Source organism: Schistocerca piceifrons, chromosome 3 (genome assembly GCF_021461385.2).
Source record: "Schistocerca piceifrons isolate TAMUIC-IGC-003096 chromosome 3, iqSchPice1.1, whole genome shotgun sequence".
NCBI lineage: Eukaryota > Metazoa > Arthropoda > Insecta > Orthoptera > Acrididae > Schistocerca > Schistocerca piceifrons.
The window spans coordinates 682,083,123-682,096,034 of NC_060140.1; the positions used below are offsets into that span (position 1 = coordinate 682,083,123).

The window sequence follows — 12,912 nt, forward strand, 5'->3', positions numbered from 1 at the left end:
AGGTGCTTTGACGCATCCACATTTAAGATGCGTCATGCCCATTGGCTGCAGGCCTGCTTGTATATGAGGAATGACAGTAGTGCCACTGAAAGTTTCGTCATACTGTCAAATGTGTTGGGCTTCAGTTTGATTGTGACATACATCTGCAAACATTTTGTAGAGCATGTATTGCCTTTTTGATGTTTGTTATGAAGATCGGGCACTTTCAGTGCAGGTATGTCTGAATTCAAATAATTAAGTTCTATTACATTTGAACTGTTTATATTGTAATTCCACATTTGTATTCACTATCACTAGCAACTCTGTACCATTTTCTTGTAGCCTCAGAAGGTCAGGCTTGAGAATGAACTGTACAGTTTGAAACTGGTCGTCAAACATATGAGTTGCAACTATGACAGATAGGTTAATAAACACTTCATGAAATACTAAAAAAGTTGCTGATCCTGTGTCAACAAAATGTTGAAAATGAAACAAAATAATGATAGGATAGCATAACCTATACTGAATGATGGTTCAGCCTTAAATGAGCCACAGGTTGCTAGTTATCTTCCTTCACAGTCTCACCACTACAAGCACTTCAGGATTTTCTTGCATCCAGCGAGGCTCCGCCTTTTCTGCAGTGACTCCAATATGGTACCAACATATTCACTTCCAAATTAAACAATTTCCATTCATCAAAAACTGATGACCTCGTAAAGAGTTAACTAAGGATATCTATGAATCACACTTGAACAAGCTCCACAATGTAATTACATGGTTACCTGTCACATGTGTCTGACAGAATTCTTCCTTTTTTAAAAACGTTTTTACTATTTGTAGCATGGTTCCTATACTCCTCTCCATGTGCTTCTTCAAGCAAATCAAATGTTTCTGTGAACTACTTCCCAGCTATTAGGTGTTCTTGAACAGCTGAAAAGAATAAAAAATTCCTGTACACAGCATTAAGACTATGTTGGAATAGCTGACAAAAGATCAAAGGAGTCTCCTTCAAGAATGAAAAAGTATATTTTAGTGAGGAATACCTCAATATCATCAGTATCTTAGATAAAAATTTTCCAATAGTGATGTAATTTAACTAAGAAAATAGATAGCTTTGAATGAAAGCATTAATTTCTACATGAAAAATGGCTTAAAATGAAAGAATACAATAATAAATTAAGTACATAAATCTGTGTGCTTAATGTTAGGTTTTCTGCCCTCTGCATGCCTGGCTTATTGCAAAATGTTCAGTCACATGGGTGACATTACGAACAGTATAAATACTACTCTTGCTGAACAACAGTCTACTGGTATTAATGCAGGTCAGTCATTGAGGATGTTCCTTCCTGTGTTTTGTATTGGATACAAATCCAGATCTCTACCTTTTATAGACTATTCCACAACGGACAGATCCAAGTTTATGTCCAAGGCAACTCAGAGTTTGGTCTGTTGTGAAGGTTCATTTTAGTGGATGTTCTGCCATAATATGACAATTTAATTCTGATCTATGTACAGCTGAATATGATATACTTCCAAGAATAAATTTTAGAAGTAGATATCAAATTTTACTAATTGCCCATCAGTTAGTACAAGTCAATAGGAAAGCCATCAAGACCTCCATATAGCTTGCCCTTTGTTGTAAACAATATTTACTACCAGTTGTAGTACTGGCTTTTTAGTATGGCTTTTCTATTTTCCTCATTAGTTTTTTCCTCACATTTTGTCTGTAATATTGTAAAATGTCTTATTCTTTAATGCCTTCTTGATTTATGTGCTGGCATTCAGGACACCTTTATCTTCCATTATGTTCCTCACAACACTCTCTGCCCATTCAAAACGATTTTTGCTTATGCTTATCAACAGTATTGATGTGTAACAATACTTCTATTTTTTTTTTTTTTAATGCTGTTACCACTGATTCATTTACTGTAAATTTCAAGCAGTATTCTGCTTTCTCATTGAATACAAGCTAGCTTTTCATTGCACTAACGTATCACATTCATGCACATATAATTGCAATTTTCACTGGTATATTTTAACAATGCATATTAAAATTATGCCCCTCTTTTCTATCTCTGTAGAGTCAGAATCTCATACATTGTTCTAAGAAATACTAAGTGATGGACAAATAGATAAAACTGTATACATAACTGGAAAACTTAGTTATGAAAGGGAAATGTAGGAAATTAGTAATAGAGCATTGTATGCTGTAATAAATATCTATACTGGTGTTATACAATGTTAAAATAGATGACGTAACAGAGTGAATTGGAATAACTAGTTTTCATTGGGGGCATTTTAATTTAGAAATTGCAACACTATCCTGAGCTTTTAAATATGATTGCCTTTAATCTGCCTAAGACACACCAAGGAATAAATGTCAAATTCATCAGGTGCACTGAACAACTGAAATTTTGAGAAAACACATTACTGTTGACATTTAAGAAACTTGTACCATTATAAACATAGTTTTTTCTTGGTGTAACAGTTTATCAGAGAATATTTTTTTTCCTTTACTACAGCACATGCACAATTAACAAAGCCTCTTATAAAGCTTAATTCTAACTATTAATAACATCTTACTGCAGTCAAGACATTGTGAAGTAACTGTGAAATTTTGACTCATTCTGTAACATTTAAAGTGGGTTAATTTATCACTATGATCTTACTATGGATTACTTTATCAGACTGAGAAACAGTAAATGATAATTTTCAAAAGAGTTTGTATAACTTTTTAATTGACGTACTAGCTCTAACCTGAAGATAAATTTACATTATTACGGTATTTGTCTTCTGTGACTTACCTCAATCAAGCATAACTCTTAAGATTTCATGCAGAACATTGTCTAATGTCTGTCTGCAGTAAGAAATATCATATGGCAATAGTAACTGTGGTTTGTGTGTTCTGTAACTCATGTTCACAACACAACAACATAAAAACTGACAAGAGAAAGGGTTCAAACGATATGGAATGCACTTCTTGCTACATGTATCTCTTACTAATATTGCTAAAATTTTCACAAATTCTTCATTTCATTTGGACAAACAATGGCACACCATACACTCAAAAACACAGTTCTGTTCTATGTCTTCACTCTCTGAATTGTAAAAGAAGCCTGTGTTCCTGAAAACCATGTTGGTGAGCAGCTGGCATTCCGCTCAACCCAGTCACTACTGGCACTGAAGAAAGACCATGTCCAACGGGTTCTACACATCCCACAACGGGGCTCAGCACAACACGAAGCTGCTGTGATTGGACTAGAAGCTGCCATCTCCTTGTACCTTCGTCAAACTGCTCAAGATTTTGACCTCTCTCGGAATGTTGAGGTTATTATCCACCTTATTGCATATTCAAATTACATTTTTTAATGTAAATTCTTATCATTATGATACCTATAGCATTTTATTGATGCTGTAATGGCCTGTAGCCTAAAACATTCATTAGAACTCAAAAAATTTAATTTGTTGCAATTTACTATTCAATAAGCTTTTTCTCTCTTATTGCTAATACCATTACAGCCCTCAATAACATTTACAGAAGCATTTAAAATAGGAAGTTGATCTGTCATAAATGTACAGTTATAACGTTTTTTAATTCCTGGTACTGATGTAGATGAATATTACCTAGCACAGCAAATAGTCTGTGATCCGGTTTTGTGTAAGTAATGAAGACAATATTTAAATCTGTCTGAGTACAAATAACACTTAATTATATTTAAAGTACAAAAGTTATAAAATTGTTGAGGCTTTTGTGACCACCTTGGATACTTGTGTATCACAGAACATTGAAAGTGGTTGTAACAAACATATTCATAACCCAGACAAATGGAAGAGAGAAAATGTAGAGAAGAAAAGACACAGTGGACATTAATATGTATGCGATAAAACCTGTAAAAAATTACAGCCAAGCAGTAAGGACGTGAATGTGACTTTTGTGGCCATCTGTTGATGAGTTACTTGTTCGCATTTGCCTCCGTATCTTTGGCTGACAGCTATTTGGTTTTTTTGATGTTTCAAAGATTCACCTTCCATTGCTTGTGATGTAATAATCTAGTATACTATTGTCATCTGTTGTCTATCATGTGAACTTGTAATGAGATGACATAGTTCTCACATTTTCTGCTGTAGATTCTCTAAGTTCAGGAATATGTCCTCATCAGTATTTTGCATGATAGGGGGAGCTATGCCACTTACTGATGATATCTACTATGTCAGTTGCAGAGCTACCAACATAAGAACGTTACAGTTGTTATATTATTTTATCATATGGGAGTCCGCCCCTGGTAGCTGAGTGGTCAGCGTGACAGAATGTCAATCCTAAGGGCCCGGATTCGATTCCCAGCTGGATTGGAGATTTTCTCCACTCAGGGACTGGGTGTTGTGTTGTCCTAATCATTGTCATTTCATCCCCATCGATGCGCAAGTTGCCGAAGTGGTGTCAAATCGAAAGACTTGCACCAGGCGAATGGTATGCCCGACGGGAGGCCCTAGTCACAAGACATTTTTATTTATCCTATGGGAAGGCTATGTTGTTATTTAATTTCTGCTTTTACATCCATCTTCTTTTATGCATATTACACCTAAACTGTTATTCTGTCCCACTTTGTAAAGTACATGATCTGTCATTCTTTTGCTGAACAGTACGTCAGAAAAACATGGATACTTGTGTATCACAGAACATTGAAAGTGGTTGTAACAAAAATATTCATAACCCAGACAAATGGAAGAGAGAAAATGTAAAGAAGAAAAGACACAGTGGACATGAATATGTATGCGATAAAACCTGTAAAAAATTACAGCTAAGCGGTAAGGACCTGAATGTGACTGCAAAAACAAATCAGACAGTTCTAACCTCAATTGGTGTAGTTATTCAATGTTAGATGAAGATTCTAAAAGCACATTATTTTGTGAGTTTCACAAGCTGTAAGAGTACAGTATTCAAAATGCCTACCTTCACGATCTTATTGAGTGTAAGGACTGCAATCAACAGTGTGCAAAAAACCGTAATCAGTAGCAGAAAGAAATCACAAGCTTATCATGCTACAAAGACTACTGGTACAAAACTTAGAGTGTCTTTGAAAGGTTTTTGTGACATATTTGCAGTTTTACAGAAAAGAGTTTCAGCAGCTAGAGGAGACAGAAAAGCATGTAATGTTGGTGAAGATGTAGATAATGATGAAGTTAGCAATGAACTTAATAGAACACATCTTGGCATGCTGCATATGGATAGACATCTAAAACATAGCAATGTTAAGCACAGAATGAAAATTGGATAGTGTTAGAGATCATATTACAAAGCTTCAAAAACAAAGAAATCATTATTCACGGAATGACAAATGAAGAAAGTGCACATTATAAGTGTGGAAACTGTGGCTGAGATGCACCACCTGCATGAAAAAAAAGTAAAAATTCCGGAGTTTTACTTGTGAGTTCAATATCAGTTTAAGCTACCACATACAGACACATCTCTCTTATGAGAGATGATATCCTTTTGAATGTTAAGCTATGCCAACTTAAAGTTGAAAAAGCATACTTTCTATTGAGGGAATATACAAAGACTTGTCACAGTGACGTTTGTGAATACTATGTAATCACTTATCATTTACAACAGGCACTGCCAACACCGAAAATACCAAGAGAGACAGTGTTCTACCTAAGGCAGTGGTGGATAAACTATTTTGGCTTCCACATATGAAACTAGTTCAGATACCATGTGTAATGTGGCCAGAAAATATTGCCTCAAGATGTTCATCATAAATTGCACCCTGAATCATGAAAGTAGTCAATGATCCTTCATATGCTCCCTTTAAAAGAGAGTAATCCCCACCCTCCTGCAAACTCCAGTACTGGACAAAAGAAAAGCAACTGAATGATTAATGTGTTCTATTCTCTCATTGCTAAAGAATTATACAATTCCATTCAACCTTATTTCCTCACTCCTGGACATACCTATTTATCTAGTGACTGAGATTTTGGCATGATAGAAATGAAACTCCAACAGACAGGTCATATTTATACACCTGACCAGTGATAGGCCCATAAGTTTTTGCAAAATGTCAGAGGCAAAGACTCTTTTAAGGTCAGAAGATTCCAGAAACTTTCAACAGTTAAACAATGAAATAGTAAAAAGTGGAATTGCAATAACTGGTGTTAGCTCTAATATCAGGAAAAAAAATGCTGATTTTTTTAAGTAGAACAATGGCAGGGACTGGAATGCTTCAAGAATATTTCAGAAACTTTCAACAGTTAAACAAAGAAATAGTAAGAAGTGGAATTGCAATAACTGATGCTAGATTTAATATCAGGAAAATAAATTCTGCTTTCTGAAGCAGAACAATGTCAGGAACTGGAATGCTTCAAGAAGATACCAGGTCATTGCTTGAAAACCAGAAGAGAACCCAAGCTTGACCTTGATCTCAGTGATTAAACTTCTAGAAAAAAACACCATTACTCTGTCCATTCAGATGGCCCATATCCTCTGTGGAGGTAAAAGATCTCATGGCAGTAGTCCATGATTACATTCCCCAGGTTTTTATGCTGTTTACCAAAAACTAAAATTCACAGAAAACTTGGACAGTGAAGATACGCCAAAGGAAGTCTAAATTTTTATGCACTTGATATGTAAGCCTCTTAACATGATTTGCATTCAGAGAACAGTGTTTAAGCCAGAATAAAACTCTTTGACACACCAGTATAAAATGTTTCGTTTTTTTATTTAAAAACTATACTATACATAAATGTTCATAATAAATGATTTTTACATTGACATTTATATTTTTCCTTTTGAAAAGATTAGCTAACAGTAAGTAAAGTAGTAAAAATTTAACCCTTTATTGTACAAATAATGCCTAAATGCAATGGTTGAGGTAACACAATTTATTTACATTTATTGGTCAAAAACAATGTTAAGTTGCAGCCACATTTAAAATTTTGACATTAGTTTGTAATTGTCCAAAGGCCAAAAACCACGTAAAAAGCAACAGTGAGATTGGTTTTTAATTGTCATGAAATTGATGCAAGACACGAGCAATATGTTGCCCAATGTTTAATGCACAAGTTGAAATCAAGCAACAACATATTCTACAATAGATCTTAGTGTCTCAGGGATCACATTCAGAATACATTTGCAATGTGTGCCTTCAGTTTAGCTATGTTTCTATAATTGGAGCATTTAACACTGCATCTTTCAGATAATTCCATGGCCAGGCTGTAGGATAATGGTGGCTGATAATTCTAGTATTATCAAAATTCTCTGCAGCAGCTGCTTCACTGATTGTGCAATGTGTGGAGGAGTGCCATCTTGCATAAAAATAATTCTACTGACAAATCCATGCTGTTGAACAGTTGGAATGAAGTTAGTGTGTGAAAGACTCTCATAGCATTTTCCAGTGATGGTTCAGCTAACAGGACCCATCACCTCAGAAACATATCATCCTGCGATAAACAGTGCTGTCAAATGGTACTGATTGATATGTGAGCAGATTGTCCATTGCCCATATTCCGTATTTATGTGTAGTGACACATCCTTGATGATGAAAATGGCCTTCATCTGTCAACGGAATGTTCCATGGCCATTCATTGTCCACTTCCATGTGAGCAAGAAATTCTAGAATAAACTTTTCTCTTACTGTTTGGTTAGTATGAACCTGAACAATTATAATATTTCATAGATAGCATTGCACGATCCTCTGTAGAATTTTATGCACTGTGCTCTCAGGCATGTCCATTGTTCAGGCAATTCCCGTGCTCTGATGTTTGCACACTACTGTTCAACCCCTCCTGCAGTGTTGTAGCCACAACTTCCACTACAGTGTATCAATTGTTCTCTTCCCTCTGCCTCATTGCACTTCAAAAGAACCTGTCTCTTTGAGTTCCGTAATCAGTTTCTCCAGACCCTTGGCAAACATTGGACCAATGCCTTTTTTCATACCCTTGAGTGCCCAGAATTTGTGCAGAGTTACTGGTGCACAGTCTCCATGCTTGTATGCTTGTAAAAAGGCTTCACCAGCAGTGTGCAATCTTGCATTGAGGCAGTCATGCTGAGCATCTCAGATTCAAACTGAGGAATAGCTGTGTATCCTGTGTCTTATTTTGCATATTCCCCCATTTAAAGTGCCAGCAAGTGGTAAAATCTTCAGTATTTTCTCCTTTTGGTACCAAAACATTTCACCTTTCCTTGATAATATTCCATTAAACTTTGACATCATTCTGAGCAGTGGTTCTTTTCAACAGCATTTTGAAACTGGAGCATTAATTACCATCATTCTGTGTATGACTGATATAAACCAAGAAATTTAGAACATACTATATTATTCATGTACTGTTGTTATTACATCTCATTAGATACTCAGTAATCAGATTCAGTGCTGCAAGTACTTCTGTGGCCCCTGATATTTTCAGATTAGGTTATATTAAGTTTCCTCATATTCCTGGGTTCCTCTCACTCTGGGGTAAAAGTGACTTGCTTTTCTTTTTGAACCTTCCCTACACTATACCTCTCTCTCCCCTGAGAAGAAACTATTTCTTCTGAAACCTACTTTTATAAGTGTGTATCACCAACATGTAAATTTTTCCTCCTAAAGGTGAGAACTGGCCAGATATTCTGTGCCATAATTTTAAAGTTACAAGATATCAGTTCTGACAGTACCCAGCACCCCAACAGGAAATGTTCTACCTGACATAAAGCAGTTAGATAGAGTACAAATAAGGCTTAGCATAAACAACAGCTAAGTCATCAGTTATGGAGATTTCAATATTAATTTCATCTTAGGAAGTATTGATCTGACTCCTAAATCAGACTGTATTTCATCAGACAGCATTTTTTGCTAGGAAGAGAGAGCTTTATTTAATATAGAGCATTACCATTAATCAAGACAATGTACACTACTGGACTCTTCATTTTGTTACCAAAAAGCAAAACCTATGCACTAAGCACAAAAAATTGAAAATTCCAAGAGTGAAGCAAAGAAAGTTTGGAGCATTACTAGCCATTAAACAAACAAACACACTGAGGCAAATCATATTGGGACCCTGGTGACAGTACCTGTGAGACAGATTCTAATCATTGGGCACTAAATTCAATAAATCCTTCCTAACAGTAGCTGGAAACATAGGGACAAAAAGATTGCCACTAAAAGTAGAACCATTACATTTATTTAGACACGCATTGAATACTCCACCAGCAGAAATCATTCGTGCTAATTCACCTGCTAGCAGGGCCACAACAATCATCATCACTTAAAATAGTAACTCTTTTGGGTATGATTGTATTTGAACTAAAGTGCTGAACTGACTTTGCAGGCAGAGTTGCTAGCATACATTCACTTGATATTGTTCTATTGACTATCTTAAGAGAAGTAAGAATATTACCTAAAACTGATAATCAAACATCTTGCAGAAACTTCTTCAGAGATCTCTGAATTCTTACACCAATGTACCAATGTACTTGCTCCCTGAAGGTATCTGTGGTTAATAACAAGAGTAAAGTTAGGGTGGACCGACAGTTTACAACCACAATAATAGAGGTAAACATAGTTGTCATAGAGACTATTTAAATGAGTCTAGGGCTCAGAAAGGAGTTTTTCACTCTGGTGCAAAAGTCTTTAATGGGTTACCAGCCAACATCAGAAAGGATGTTGTAAATCTTGAAGTATTCAGGACTAAAGGGAATGAGTAGCTTATTAGCCACTCCTTCCATAATGAATCCTTTTATTTGGGTGTGTAAATTATTGTTTACAAGATGCTTCTATTAAACATGTTTTAACAGTACTGCTATATAGACAGCTGAAAGCGTTCTGCTACATAAATACTTAGATGAAAACAGCAACTGAGTATCGTATCAGGCAGAGAAGTAGCATTTTCCTTCCAAAGCAATTGCAGTTAATCAATATATGTTACAAAAATAAGTGTACAATGTGTGTTCCACTAAAACTCAGAAATGAGTCCTGGTATAAGCAAGGGAGTAGCCCTCTATCATCGTCCAAGAAGAAGATCCCCATTTTTACCTGAAGGGAACACTTTTGAAGATATAAAGGCAGAGAAGTTTCGACCTCTAAAAATTTACAGAATATTTGAGAGTATTCAATAACATTTCAGAAAATCAGAGAGTGTCTGAGACCATTCCACAACATCCCAGAACATTCCACAATGATCTGGGATGTTCTGAAATGTTCAGGAATAGTCTGTAATGTTTGGGAAGAGACCAGAATGTTTGGGGACATCCTGGAACATCCCAGATTATTGTGGAACATTCCAGAACATACTTGAATGTTGTGGAATGTTTTGGAACATGGGGACGAATTGAAGCCTTTTTGCATGTTCTGGAATTCGCCAGAGATGGGGTTACCCATTAGTAGGAGAATATAAAGCAAGACCCATCGTGGGTTTGAACATCAGTTTCTTATCAGTGACGAAGGGAGAAACTGAAAAAGTAGTTCAGTGAGTGAATAAAAACAAAGAGTGAAGAGTGAGTAGTCAAAGTGATACAGTGACTGAATATAAATTGAAAATAAAGTGTGAAATTGGTTGAAGTGTTCTTAGCGTATGTGTTAAAAAAAATTGATTTGATTTATATTTTAGGCAGTGCGCAAAAGAGGAGAAGATCTTGCCAGTTCTGAAAGAAAACAGCAAAAATGAAAGAACAGTGAAAAAAAGAAACAGACAGAGAGTGTGAAGCACGTTTAAGTTCCCAATGAAGGACAATGAGCACCATGAGAAGCAAAGAAACTGAATAACAACAAAAGGAATTGATTGAAGAAACAAGAATTGCAACACAATCTTATAATTAAAGACTGTGTATTCAAGCCAGCCATGAAAATATCACCCTATGAGAAGTGCGGATGAGGACAGATAAACAGTACAACCTAACAAATGAAGCGTTCCACTATGATCCGAGGAAAGAATATAACAAACACAAACACATCATAATTGGAAAAATGAATAACATCTGCCACATGAAAAAATTCAGTAGAGAAACGCCAGAATTCTGTTGCATGAATGGAAAAATTCGATTACCACCACTGGGTGCACCCCCACCAGGAGGACTTGTTAGATTATATGACCACCAAAACTACAGAATCGAAACACTTTCTTCAAAATATAAAAGCATATAATGCCTGCTTCCAAATGACTTTAATCAACACTAACGGAGATGAAATTGATTGTTTTTCTCCATCCAAGGACAAATCTATCACTAAAAATTTCTGCATGTATATTTCACCAGAAATGAAGAAACAGAAACTGATCAACAATGCACAAATATTAGTGGATTGACATGAGGAGCAGTCAAAGATGTACAGAGGATCTTACACAAACATAATCAACTGAGTCACATATTTAAAACATCGCTAGACTGAATGGTTTCTGATGAGTATAAAGTTATAATTTGAGCCATCAAAAGACACCTGGAGAACATGAATGTTGATTTAATGCACCTCAGGTAGATGAAGTTGTCATCATAACTGTGCACAATGAAAACAGAAGCCATGACATATTTGTACAATGAAGAAGAGAAGGGCTACAATGCATCACAGAAGCACACCTTTCATATAATGCCCTCCAATATCCATTAATATTTCTGCATGGTCAGGATGTATATCATTTTAATGTGAAACAAATCCAACCGGAAACAGGCATAGAAACAAACAAAAAAGTCAGTTCCATGGAGCTCTATGCTCACCACTTAATGAGCAGAAACAGTGAAACATACAGTCACACACTCAACACTCATCATATATTCTGAAAATTCCTGCTAGATACACAGGCAAAAATAGAAGCAGAATGGATGCTTTACTGAATCAAAAGAAATTACACATGAAAGAATCCATATTCGAAACACAACCATAAATGATGGAAACATTAACATTAGAACACTGGTAATCTTACCCTCATCATATATAAGATGTCCAAGATAGATGCCAAGATACACTCAAGATACCATAACCTAAATAAAAAAATATGGATGACCTGTCCTCTTCATAACATTCACACGCAACTTGTTGCAGCCAGAAATCAAAGAAAAAGTAAGATACAGTCAAGCTCCCATGCATCAACATGACATAACAGCCCAAGTTTTCTGACAAAAACAAATGAGATTTACTGAAGTTATCACAAAATACATCTTTAGAACCATTAGATGCTGGATGTACAGAATCAAATCGCAAAAATGAGGACTGCCTCACACACACAATTTAGTATGGCTACATGACAGAATTCAGCCCACGGATATGGACAAAATAATCCAAGCTGAATTTCCCAGCCCACAAGAAGATCTTGAACTGTATGACATAGTAGTAAAAAACATGATTCACAGACAATATGGGCCATTAAACCCCAATTTGCCATATATGAGTGATGCAAAAAAAAACTTTACTTGGATGCAGTGGTGGCTGCTGTGTTAAGAACACAAGAGCACGTGAACACACTAAATTTTGACACCTTGCAGATTTATTGGTTATTTTTCTTTGAATGCTGTTAAATGTAACATAGATGCTGCAATCTGAAAGTTACAGCACTTAAATCTACTGCACTACTGCTCCTTTTTAGACTCTGTGAAACTCCGCATCAGGAAAGTGAGCACATATTCAGTTGTGCACATTTTAAGGAGTTCTGGGCATCACACTCAAGTGACGTAATTGCCTTATGGGCCAAATACGTACGGATTTGCTAAACAATGTGCATGGTTCATGATGTGCACAGCTAGCCTAGACCACTCAACTAGAAGTTTACATCAGTGCCACCAGATGGTAGCACCTTGTAGTAGATTTCTATCCCTGTTCACTCAGCATAAATTCTGCTAGATGATAGCACACTCCTCAGATACGCTAATTCACTTACTATGTACTGTAGTAAGATTAGATCAGATTTCAATATATGTTAAAGCTGCACCGCCAGTAAACCTATTTGTGGGTTTCTGAATGAGTTATAGTATATTAA

General features: G+C 35.9%; 1 protein-coding gene across 1 annotated transcript in view; it reads left to right on the forward strand.

Annotated features, from left to right (window-relative positions):
• Positions 1-12,912, forward strand: part of LOC124788960 — a 400,179-nt gene that overhangs the window by 320,538 nt on the left and 66,729 nt on the right. Inside the window, exon 12 of the mRNA XM_047256249.1 lies at positions 3,127-3,306. Coding sequence (XP_047112205.1) covers positions 3,127-3,306 — 180 coding nt within the window. The remainder of the gene's footprint in view (positions 1-3,126; positions 3,307-12,912) is intronic.